General features: G+C 47.8%; 1 protein-coding gene across 15 annotated transcripts; it reads left to right on the plus strand.

Moving 5' to 3' along the window:
- Nucleotides 1-4,693: 4,693 nt before the first annotated feature.
- Nucleotides 4,694-12,553, plus strand: LOC119275460 (fatty acid amide hydrolase-like). Of its 15 annotated transcripts, none has more exons than XR_005135710.1 (9): nt 7,111-7,266; nt 7,368-8,273; nt 8,520-8,580; nt 8,683-8,784; nt 8,934-9,044; nt 9,772-9,883; nt 10,340-10,519; nt 10,689-10,879; nt 12,053-12,553. XR_005135710.1 is itself a non-coding variant. In XM_037556310.1 (8 exons), exons 2-6 carry the CDS (start codon nt 7,406-7,408, stop codon nt 9,006-9,008), a joined length of 465 nt encoding a protein of 154 aa, XP_037412207.1. In that variant the 5' UTR covers nt 7,103-7,266; nt 7,368-7,405; the 3' UTR covers nt 9,009-10,519; nt 10,689-10,879; nt 12,053-12,553. The 15 variants fall into 15 exon arrangements, 2 of the variants coding, with proteins under 2 accessions (XP_037412207.1, XP_037412208.1); XR_005135708.1 differs by having other exon boundaries at nt 9,829-9,904; XR_005135711.1 differs by having other exon boundaries at nt 9,829-9,883.
- Nucleotides 12,554-12,607: the final 54 nt, after the last annotated feature.

Raw genomic sequence — 12,607 nt, forward strand, 5'->3', positions numbered from 1 at the left:
CCCCGGGGCCAGTGCTCCTCTGAGTGCTGGTCCAAACTAGAGCCCTTTGCAGCGCCCCCTCAAGGAAACTTGAGGTCTGGTTTTAGTTGTACGGATTGCTCATCCGTTATGCCCTGAGAACAAGATATGTGCAGCTCCTATCGGGATTTGTCGGCACAGTCGGGTGGTCTTGCTGGTCTTGTTTTACCATTGTCGAAATGTCTTGCAAACCGGGATTCCGAGACTGATCGGGTCTTCTCGGGAGAAGGTATATCCTTCGTTGACCGTGAGAGCTTGTGATGGGCTAAGTTGGGACACCCCTGCAGGGTTTTATCTTTCGAAAGCCGTGCCCACGGTTATGAGGCAGATGGGAATTTGTTAACGTCCGGTTGTAGAGAACTTGACACTTGACTTAATTAAAATGCATCTACCGTGTGTGTAGCCGTGATGGTCTCTTCTCGGCGGAGTCCGGGAAGTGAACACGGTTTGGGTTATGTATGAACGTAAGTAGTTTCAGAATCACTTCTTGATCACTTCTAGCTTCTCGACCGTTGCGTTGCTTCTCTTCTCACTCTTACTTGCGTAGGTTAGCCACCATATATGCTTAGTGCTTGTTGCAGCTCCACCATATTACCCCTTTCCTACCTACAAGCTTAAATAGTCTTGATCTCGCGGGTGTGAGATTGCTGAGTCCCCGTGACTCATAGATTCTACCAAAACAGATGCAAGTGCCGAGGATACCAGTGCAAGTGGCGCAATCGAGCTCAAGTGGGAGTTTTACGAGGACCTTGGTCGTTACTATGTTTCGTTTCCAGATGATCAGTAGTGGAGCCCAGTTGGGACGATCGGGGATCTAGCTTTTGGGGTTATCTTCTTTTCATTTGAATTTGACCATAGCCGATCTATGAGTGTATCTTAAATGATGTATGGATTAATTTGTGTATTGTGTGAAGTGGTGATTGTAAGCCAACTCTCTTTATCCCATTCTTGTTCATTACATGGGATGGTGCAAAGATGACCCTTCTTGCGACAAAACCACCATGCGGTTATGCCTCTAAGTCGTGCTTCGACACGTGGGAGATATAGCCGCATCGTGGGCGTTACAAGGGTGTCTTGAAAAGCTTAGGCCTCGCCTTTGACGATGGCTGTGTGCATGTCCCTCCAGCATGCAGCCAGCTGCAGGGCGCTCAACATATCCATACACGAACAATAGAGGTCGAGGATGTCACTGGGGAGATTGCTCCAATCGCGGCTCATATGGATGCTATGCGGTTCGCGTTCGGCCATGGTGGAGTTTGGAGGGTGGGGGTTTTGGGGGACTTGATTGAAGGGGGAGAAGGCTGTCGGTGCTGGAGCGGCTAGCGAGGGAATAGTGGTACTGGAGGAGGCGAGCGAGGTGAGGTACACGGGGGCATAGTGAGATGGGGACGGAGATGGAGATGGAGTGGTGCTATGGGAGAGAAGAGGGAGACGAGGCGACGCATGCTAATGTGCTATACAGCGGCGGTGACAAGCTGCACAGTGCACAGGGTGAGGCTAACTTTGGTAACCAAACACGCCGCCCGGACTAGTGTCAGGCGCAGGGTGTTGTCACTTCACTGTGAGGACCGGATGAATAGTATTTTGACCATCAAGTGTACCACAATTGTACTACTACTAGTAGTTGGAACATGAGTACTCCAGTATTGTATAGCGGAAATAGGTCTCCCGTGCTAGCATGCCTGTTCACTTCACCCTCCAGGTATCATCCATATTGCGAGCAAAACCAAATTGCCGTGCATGCGGAAGCGCGAAGATGGGACTTTTCTTTTTTGAGGATAACCGTGTATTCCTTAACCAGAGAATGTTGTGTCTCCCACGCATGCTCCAATATCCATCTGAACCAGCTACGACATATTTTTTTTATCTGTTTGCATAGGTCCCACCTATCAGGAAGGATGGTCACATACACGAACAGGTACGACTCCTCAGTCTACCCGCATAACCTTTTCGTTTAGTCTACCTAGACGTCTAATCAACTGCCTGCACGCCACTTCTCCCATTTACTTCTCCATCGGGAACCGATTTTCCTCGGCTTCTTCACCTCCCCTTTGTCTTCATTTGCATCCAAACCCCACTGAGTTCACATTGTTTTAACCTCTTCACATACTCCTGGAGTAATTCCTAAGCCCCTTTAAATAATCATCTACTTCAGTTAGACTAGCCATCTAATCCTAATTCTCCAAACCTTATCCCTCCGTTCCAGTGGTTCCAAATGGCGAAAGAGATCGAGATGCAGGTTTTTAGCATCCAACATGTCCTCGTGGAAGGCTCGTTGAGCATAGTTGCCGCCGTCACCATCCACCCAAGGGATGTTCTCGAGCATCAACTAGAGGTGGCAAGACAACGTGTACATGATTCTCAACGTACAATCAACAAGTTGAGATTGGACATGCAAGTATTAGATGCAGGAGTAAAAAAAATGAAATAAGACACTGAGGTAACCATGAAGGAATTGGAGATTTTGCAGACTAAAATTTGTGCTATCTGAATCCGGTCAATCCTATTTTCTGAAGAGATTATAGTTCCAATGGTAAGTTCTGTTGATGCGTGTCCATGATGTATGAGCTTTATTTCTCTAATGTATGAAATTTGCTGTTTGTGTATGCTTTATTATCATTGGTGCCGAACTATAATGCCCAGTGGGTATATTTGGCTGTAATTTCTTTATTTATAGTGTAGGATTATTCTATGTTTCTATGCCGTCTTTTTGTTGTATAGTGTATGTTTTTAGAGGCGATAGTATAGAGTAGGATATTTCTTGAATATGCTATATTGTTGAAACGGGGGCCAACACGCCCAAACATTTCCTGGACGCCATACAAATGAACAAACATGTGTTGTCAAAGCGGGCCTTAATTGGGCTGGTCAAAATAATATTAAGTGGATCCCAAATGATGTGGCCCACCATAACAACGGCTCTTAGCAGGCCGTCAACAGCCCTAAAGCTCGATATGGCCGTACAAATGGAAATGGCCCACGGGCCTTTAGTAGGCTAAAATAAATGTCAATTGTGCCTCGGCCCTTTTACTTTACGGGCCAGTAAGAGGCCGAAAGTGTTATGGGCCAGAGGAGGCCCAATTTGCAAACTAGGCTTTTAACAGGCTGAAAGTCGCTTTGGGCTGAAATGATGCCCTGCGGAACATGGCCCCCTAATGGACCTTTGCCCTGCGGAACATGGGCCCCTAATGGGCCTAAAGTCAAAGGCCCAACTGTTGTGCGGGCCGTTAACAGGTCGAGGGACAAAATGAGCTAAAAGTTGGCCCATTTACCGAATAAGCCGAGGACGGGCCTAAAGTCACAATAGGCTAGAATTGGCCCAACTGCAGAATGGGCGAGAAAAGGCCGAAAGATGTTCCGGGCCGTTAACAGGCTGGAACTGACGATGGGCTGCTAACAGGCCGAAAGAAGCTAGGGCCGCAATTGGGCCCAAAAACGTAGCGCACCGTTAACGGGCTTAAAGTGACGATGGGCTGGAAATTGTAGAATCTAGAATGGGCCTTTAATGGGCCGATTCTGTGTAACTTGTATAGGCCGTACTTGTAAATGGGCCTGACTCAAATAGGCCGCTAATGGGCCGGCCCACTTATTTTGATAGGCCCGGCCTTTTCACCGGAATGGGCCTATGTTGGGCAGTGCCATGTCTCAACGTATCATAGGCGGCTCCTGTCCAATGAGTGGATGACATCTGTCCCAACGGTGAGGCAACACGTGTTTCCTCCGGCCAATGAGAATTTTACACGCGGAAAATCCCCATTGGTCGTGGCTGTTAGCGGGTTATCTGATCCAAAATCGGACCCGATAGCTTAACGGCGTTCCATTACGGTGGATGCCACGTGTCGGTCACCCTTGATGAAAGCACTTCTATGACGCGCGATTTATCGTCATGGAAGTTGACACTTCCGTGATGATAATTTTGGTAATGTCATGGAACACTTCTACGACAGCCCATGTATGACTATCTTGATTCTGTCATAAAATCGTCATGGATGTACATGCATGACAAAAAACGTGACCTACTGTGACAAACACGTATCATCACAGAAGTGTGTTTTTTTAGTGCATGCCTACATTACATTGATGAACTGGAGCTAGTTCTGTGTCACCCTATGTTATAACTGTTGCATGATGAATTGCATCCGACATAATTATCCATCATTGATCCATTGCCTACAAGCTTTTCACATATTGATCTTTGCTTAGTTACTTCTCCATTGCCACTGTTACGATTGCCACAAAACTACTATTGTTACTTTTGCCACCGTTACCGTTACTTCCATACTACTTTGCTACTAAATACTTTGCTGCAGATATTAAGTCTTTCAGGTGTGGTTGAATTGACAACTCATCTGCTAATACTTGAGAATATTCTTTGGCTCCCTTGTGTCGAATCAATAAATTTGGGTTGAATACTCTACCCTCGAAAACTGTTGCGATCCCCTATACTTGTGGGTTATCAGGCATCATTTCCCTTCACGAGCCATCATTTTGGCGACGACTCGTCAGGTCTTGTGTTGTACTCCCTCCGTTCCGAAATAATTGTCGCTCGGCAATCCTAGTACAAATTTCGCAACGCTATAATTTTTTCTCACTTTCCAGATTTACCCTTCCACCTTATCCGCTCGCTTGCTCGCACCGCTCGCTTGCTCTCGCTCGCTCTCCCTCTCCTCTCCCTCGCCGGCCACCTTATCCCCTTCCCTCGTCGCCTCCCCCTCGCCGGCCTCTCCTCTCGGTGGCTGGCCACTCCCTTTCCTCATTGCCGCCTTCCCCCTCTCCTCGTCACCGGACTCTTCCTATTCCCATCGCCGGCCTCTTCCACCGCCCCTTTCTCCCCACCACCCAGCCTTCACTCACACCCCGTAGGCAAAATTGATTCTTTTTGCGTCGGCGACGAGCTTCTCTGTGACGGAGGCATGGATGTGTAGCAGCGCCAGAGCTGGATATGGGATAGGGGGCGTGGATGTGGAGCGGCGCCCGAGGGGACCTAGAGCGACAGATCTCACGAGTCGGAGCAACGCCCGAGCGGACCTAGAGTGGCGGCGGAGCAGCAGAGCGGCGGATCTGACGAGTCGGAGCAGCGCCTGAGCGGACCTAGAGTGGCAGCGGAGCCTCCACGTTGTCGTCGTGCACACATCGTCGTACAGACCATTGACTAGGTACGCACACTGTAGAGCTACTCATACTGTAGATTCTTCTTACTCATCACAAGAAAACACTCCCGGGACCTCCTTTCGGTATGGGCACCGATACGCGCCGGCGCGCCGGCCGAAACATTTCGGCCGGTCGCACGCTAGCCGTACGATCAGCCCGTCTTAAGCCATTGGATCCTTATCCACCAGGTCATCTTCTTCCTTCCTTGTTTCTCCTCCGCGCGTAGGTTGCCGTCTGGCAGTCGCCTCTCTCCCACGCGCCCCGCAATAGCTGTTCCTGCCCTCTCCTCCTTGCCTCGCCCCCGCGAGGCTCACCGCCGACGCTGGCCACGCGACTCCGACGAGAGCTCACGGATTGCAGCAAAAACCAACGCCTTCACGTCTTCGGCGAGACCTCGCCATGCCATCCGCTCGCCCCAGTTCCAGTCGCCCCCCTCCTCCCTGCCTCCCCCAGCATCTATGGCCGCCATCTTCCAAAACCGCCCCCGCATCTCGCCGTTGCAGCTTGGCGCCCCAATCCTATTCGGCGAAACTCATCGTGGTCACCGTCGTCGGGTACCATTTCACCTTGGTAGCAAAAAGCTCGGTGGTCGAAGCTTTTTTCTTGTCGGTTGCAACAAATGAGGACGTTCGCCGTCGTCGCCGCAGAAACCAAATCACACGATGCAGCAAATCACATGCCCGCTTCCAGCTCTAGTTTTGACGGTTGCAACAAATCATGTGCTCCGTTGCCGTCGCCGCAGAAAAACACTCCGGCAATGCAGCAAAAACGTCAGTTGGTTCCAGCTCTAGCTTAGCCGGTTGTAGCAAAACAAAAGGCAGGTTCTAGCTCTGACTCTGCCCAGTGCCACATGGTTTGCTTCGAGCCACCTCCTGGTCGCTAGGTCCGCCGGTCACCGTGGTAACAAAAAAGCTCGCCGTTAGTAGCTTTTGCATTGTCGGTTGTAACAAAATGACGAAGTCCGCCGTCGTCGCCGCAGGAAACACTTCGGGCGATGCAGCAAAACCGCATACTAGTTCCAGCTCTAGATTTGTCGATTGTAGCAAAACCAGATGCTGGTTCCAACATCTCTGCGTTTCACGGTTGTGCCCGTCGCCTTGCAAGGTATGCAGCTCGCCGTCGGAGCAGGAGGGGAGCCGCGGCGTCCAGGGTCGCCATGAGCGCGGCCGCCGCGGAGATGAATGGGGACGAGATGGCCGTCGTGGTGGCGGCGGAGGCTGAGACCATGGATGCGCAAGTGTGTGTGCCTAGGGATGGAGCAGTTTGGGGGAGGGTCCTCTAGCGGTGAGCGGAGCTAGGGCCGACGAGGGCCATGGCGGAGGAGCGCGAGCAGCTGCTTGCGGTGAGGAAGACGAAGGCTGTGGTGGGGAGACGAGGAAAGTTCCTGGATGGATAATAAAGTGGTTGCGGGCCCGTAAGAAACAGGTTGGTTGGCTATGCGCAAGAGTGGGCGACGCCAGGCTGGCGTGCGACGGATCCGCGTGCGACCGGCCGAGCGCTTCGGCCGGCGCACCGGCTCTAAACGTTTCCCTTTCGGTATTTGCATCTCAGAGTCCAGACTTGAAAACCATTCAGAAATTGCAAATCATTCAGTGAGCGGGGGCATAATTCAAACACACATCCACCACTAAAGGTCCTCCTCTTTTCACTTCACCAATTTGAATAAATTCAGTTACCAGCTCCATCCAGTCCATCCAGGGGCGGAGCTACAGGGTGGCCAGGGTGGGCCGCGGCCCACCCTGGGATTTTAGGCCGGCCTGTATACTATATGTTACGAGGAGATGGGCCACTGGGGAAAAATGCCCAACAACAGCCTAATGCACGTCCCGACCCACACGCAGCCACGCCCACGAGCAAACCAGACCTAGTGCCTCTCCCGACTGGCCGTCTCCACTGATTTCGATCAGCCGTCAGCTGCCTGCCTCGCTGTCGCGGCTTCGCTGGCCCCTCCCGGCCACCCGGAGCCACCGCCCTGGTCTGACGCCAACGGGCTGCGGCCTGTCCCGCCCGGCTAGCTGCTGTTCGCGCAGGGGCTCCCAGCTGCCGCAGCTAGTGCCTAGTCTCGGCCGCTCAACCCGTTGCCTTTTTCTGAGAGAGGTAATCCATCCGGCCATTCCCCTGCCCCCATTGTTGCTCTGATTTAGACGAATTTACATGGAGATTGACTAGATATTTTGTACGAATTCTGAACTTTTCAGCTGTGGCGCGTGTAGAGCAAACTGCATTCAGTAGTGGTATGCTCCTTGGCTCTTCACATCCATCCCGCTCCTTGGCAGGTTGGCTTCACTGGAGGCGTGTAGCAGCCACGGTTTCAACCCAATTTCAAACAAAGAGGCATATATATCATAATTTGGTGTGCTTGCTTCTAGACTTATTATTGCTTCAGCCGGCGGCGACGATAAGTGTTGATTTTCTACCATGAGTTTACTCAAGAGCAAGTTTAGAAAAAGACATAATTAAGAATTGCAGTATGTTTGTAAAACCACATTCGACCATATTGATCTATTTATAATTCTACATGGTATTGGTAAACTAATTAGAATGTACACATGTCATATTTGTTCTATTTTTTTAGGTGGACCACCCTGGTCTAAAATCCTAGATCCGCCACTGAGTCCATCCACCAGTGGAAAAAAGGTTGATCCACCATCCTCCAGACTTGTTGGAGGCAAAGTTCCTCTTCCTGATTTTCTTCTTTAAAATCTGCTGCATCATCAATTGGCAAAGAAGCATGGAAAAGAAACTGTTAACATTAATTATCTCTCTTGGAGTAGTTCTTGTGCTACTGAAAGCAGTAGTAGCTACTGTTATTTTTTTGCACATGAAGCCTCAGTAATGCAGTAGCTTAATTTCGGAAGAAAATGAAGTATAGTATTGTTTTGGTTGCAGTAGTTTTTCAGTATACCAAATTTGGTGGTATTCAGTGCAATTCTAATGGGTCTTCTCTTCTTGCTGCTGAATTCTAAATTCTGAATTGTGAATTCCGTTGACCAGCTCCGCTGGTCGCCGGGCTTCTGGTGAAGATCTTCATGTGGGTCCTGGAGATGCCGGTGGTGGGCTGGGTCCTGCTCTACATCCTAAAGAAGGACAATCTCATCAACAAGGTGCATGCACTTCACTTGTGATGAACGCTTCTCTCTTTTTTTTATGCCCGAGCCTCACAATTCTAGTAATTCTCACCTCCACATGCATGTGGATGATGTTGTTGTTCAGCCGTAAGCACCGATCAGTACAGTTTCACCAAAACAATATCTGGGCACAGTTATTTTTGACTCTGCTATGGTGTTTTTACTTTCTGCTGAATTGCTCTGCTTCTTCTTCTCTGACGCTCTGCTCTGCTCTGTTTGCAGCTTGTCTCCGAAGCTGAGATCCCCGAGCCGCCACTGTTTACCTCGACCCACCGCTGGGAAGGTTCTCCCTGCTGCACTGCACTCTGACAAACACCAAATTACTTCCTTAATCTTGATTGATTCTGATTCAGAAAAACCGTTTGCCGCTGTTGCCGCAATGCAGACACCCCGGAGCAGAACGTCAGCCTGACGAAGCCCGGCCTGTCGACGGCCGAGCGTGTCCGGGAGGCCATCGACTGCCTCCCCGCGCGCCAAATCAGATTCAGTACTGTTTTAGGCGCAGTAGTTTTTCAGTACTGTTTTGGAGTAGTGGTTGCAAGATTTAGAGTACATTTAAGACAAGTAATCTTGCATTTTCTTGATTTGTTTTGCTTCATGTTCCAGCTGAAAACTGAATGTACAATGTTTCTGTAGATAATTTGGTTGAAAAGGGACGGCATGCTGAGGTGTACAAAGGACAGCTTGCTGATGGACAGTTTGTGGCAGTGAAGGGGTTAACAAAAATACTTAACCAAGCATGCTGAGGTGAGAGACCTGATATTATTGATTAGCGCTTGTACTCCAACTTGTATTCCAACATGTTTGGTTTCCTTTTTGTATTCCAACATGTTTGGTTTCCTTTTTGTATTCCAACATGCAGCAGAAACTGCACAAGAATGTGCATACAAACATGGCAGCATTTGTAGCCCAGGACCTGTAATTTTAGTTAGTTAGCTACAGTGTTACCAATGTTCAGTTTAGTGAGCACATTTAGTCAATGGCTGATGTCAAAGATTTTATGCTGTATTTAGTGAGCACATTTGTTAACACTAGATCAGTGTTAACTGAATTACTCCATTTAGTGAGCACAGGAGCATCAATAGCAAGTGTAGCAAGTGTGCTCCTGCTTGAGTAAACGAACTAAAACTTTTTTAGTTAATTTTAATTAACTGAAACTTGTTTTTTAATTTAAAACTAAATGATTTTTCAGTACATGAACTTGAGTTAACTAACATTAAATGAATTGTAGCAGGAGTACCCTCCTTCTCTTGACTTCTCTTCTCTTAAAATGAACTTGAGTTAACTAAAATCAAATGAATTGTAGTAGAAGTAGAAGATATTAAAATTCAGCAAAGTGCTTTCAAAAGCACTTAACTGAATTTTTATGCACCTATGTGCATTAATATTCAGCAAAGTGCTTTTGGAATCACTTAACTGAATTTTTATGCCAAGTGCTTTCAAAAGCACTTAACTGACAACAACAATAACAAAGTTAAAGGAAAGGAAGATGGTTGTACTCACAACAGTACACCACTGCTCTACACTACAGCTTGCTGCATCACAGCCCTCTCACACAATGCCAGAAGATACAAAGTTAAAAAAAGGTACTCCGGGATAATAATCCAGTAAGTTTCTTCTAGTGTTGATCTTGCTTTGTCAATGTTTATTCCAATGCTATGACCACTGTGTTTATTCCAATACTGTTAAAAAAAGGTACACCAGAAGATACAAAGTTAAAAAAAGGTACTCCAATGCTATGTTTATCTGTTGACCACTGTATTAAAACCTGTAGGATATCTAGCCTCAAATGTTATGACCAAGACCAACTAACAAAAGCCTGAAACTGAATCTTGATACTCCTGCTACGAATACAATCAAGCCGAGAAAATAAATGTGTTGTCCATATGACATTTCACTATTTTCAGTTCCAGAAATACACATTGATGGACTATGTCTAGTGTTTTTGTTTACTGAATTTCATTTTGTTGTTTTATTGTGTCTCCCATTCTCTTTACCGTGCCTAATTGGACATGCTTACTCTTGATTATGCTCCGGTTTAGGTCCTGGTTGGTACTGCCAGCAGTCTTGCCGGTCCAAGCAATCAAGATCATCAGCAAGTCAATAACGGAGACGGTCGAGCACTGTCATCACACTGAACCTGCAACACCAGTGAGATGACTGAAGATTGGGTTGTGGTTGGAATGAGAGGAGAAGCAAATCACTTGACCAGTTGAATCCTTGTGAGTGCAACCCTCTATTTCATTCCCACTTTGTTGTTGGCAAAGTGATTTGTCACTGTATGATCATCTGCTTCTTCAGTGCAACATTCTTCAAAGTATGCCATGAAAACTTCCAAAAGAAAAAAAGTATGCCATGAGAATTTGGTTATCTGATTTTTTTCTTCTGTAGGGGTGTACAAGACGGCCGAGCTGTGGCAGGTGAAGGAGCCGCTGCCGCTGCCCGCGCCGAAGAAGCGCAACTACTCCATGGTGTTCACCCTCAAGGAGATGGAGGAGGCCACCGGCATGTTCAGCGACAAGAACCTCATCGGCAAGGGCGGCTTCGTCCGGGTTTACAGGGGCGTGCTCAAAGATGGGCAGGTACGTTCAACTTCAGATGATGTTGTTGTTTTGTCTCTTGGTACAGTTTTCAGATTACTGAGTATGGGCAGAGTCTGAACACTTCGAAAGCAAATACGTCCCTTAATTTCAGAAGATTGTGGTGTTTTTGTCATTTAGCTTTATGTGTGTTTTCCAGATTATATTAGTGTTAGCACCAATGATTCTGTTTGGAAGAGAACTTCCTCTTTGGTTTGATACACATACATTATTTAACTGTGATTTAGAGTTATGATTATTTGATGTGGCGAACATAGAATCCTGCCTGCGCATTTTGAAGCAAGACTCCTGTGATTATTTTGTACCCTGAATTCAAGTAAATTAAGTTACCTGTACCAAGTTGATTATTTAGTTCGATGAGTAATTTTCTGTCCGGATATGATGAGCAGAGCATAAAAATGATTGCTTATCTGTATACTGTTGCTGCTGTAGTTTAAAAGGCTCAAGATCTTCTTCAGTTAATTAGGAGTGGCAGCACTACTTTCCCTGGTTTTTGAGTCGCTGATTAGTCGCCGACTAATCGCCAAGTCGTTTTCCAAAAATCAGCGCGACTCGCGACTATACAGCGACTTAGGGCGACTATACAGCGATTCGTCAACTATACAGCGACTTTCGTCGACTAATCAGTTTTACCAATGTTCAATTTTGAGAGGGAGTACTCCATTTATTTTGTTTCGCTCAAATGTTTATTTTGTTTTCGTGGTACCCCTTTTGTGCCAATGAAAGATCTTCCTGTCAGAGAGGGCTTAAGGATCTTCCTGTCAGAGAGGGCTTAAGGATCTTCCTGTCAGAGGAGTACATTATTTTGTTTGACAGGAGTATTTCAAGATCAGTACATTATTTTATTTGACAGGAGGGCTTAAGGACCTACAGTATCATGGTGATTTCATATCAAAATTGAGGAGTACTCATGTTCATTTGGAGAACTCAAACAGCAATTGATATGCATCAAAATTGGGATCAACAGTAGCATGGGGCCTTATCATTCTGGTTTTTGGATGACTTAGTTAATCAAATTCCTCAATTGAGGAACACCTGAACTTGTCATTCCGGTCTTGGGATCAACAGTAGCATATGGACTTATCATTCTGGTTTTTGGATGATTTAGTTAATCAAATTGACATCAATTGACCTATTTTTTTGAATCAATTGCAGATTCTCTTGATTGGAGTGGAGAGGAGCAGAGACGAGAGGAGCAGCAGAAGTGGACAGCGCAGCGGCTGACCTTGAGCTCTTGATTGGAGTGGGGGGAGGCGGCCGCCGAAGGATCTGTAGCCAGCAGCGAAGGATCCGAAGTTGTGGCAGAGCAGGCAGCCGGTGAGAAGGGCGGCCGGCGAGGGAGCTGCGGATCTTGGCGCGGAAGGGCGGCCGATGAGGGAGCTGCGGACCACGGCGGGGAAGGGCGGCCGGCCGGCGAGGGAGCTGCGGACCGCGGCAGGGAAGGACGCTGGAGATGCGGATGACGGAGGAGCCCGGCGAAAGGGAGCAGCGACGGCGGAGAAGCCTGGCGGAGTGGAGGAGCGACGGAGGAAGACGCCTCCCGATGGATTTCAAATCGGGGGTAGTATTGTACTTTCACACTATTTCACCTAGTCAGAATGATGCCCCCAACGACAATTATTTCGGAACGGAGGGAGTAGCTTTTATTTGGACCAAGCATCTCATGTCTCTTTGCTCATCGTCTTGTGGTTATGCCATGTGATGTACCCT

This window comes from Triticum dicoccoides, chromosome 3B (genome assembly GCF_002162155.2).
Source record: "Triticum dicoccoides isolate Atlit2015 ecotype Zavitan chromosome 3B, WEW_v2.0, whole genome shotgun sequence".
Classification (NCBI taxonomy): domain Eukaryota; kingdom Viridiplantae; phylum Streptophyta; class Magnoliopsida; order Poales; family Poaceae; genus Triticum; species Triticum dicoccoides.

Excerpts from the sequence above, each read along its gene's own strand:
- LOC119275460 (XM_037556310.1), top strand. The coding sequence starts at position 7,406 with ATGCTCCTTGGCTCTTCACATCCATCCCGCTCCTTGGCAG. Across the intron at positions 7,446-8,163 it reads TCCATCCCGCTCCTTGGCAG|CTCCGCTGGTCGCCGGGCTT; the intron begins GTTGGCTTCACT and ends TCCGTTGACCAG. Across the intron at positions 8,862-8,933 it reads TTAGAGTACATTTAAGACAA|ATAATTTGGTTGAAAAGGGA; the intron begins GTAATCTTGCAT and ends ATGTTTCTGTAG.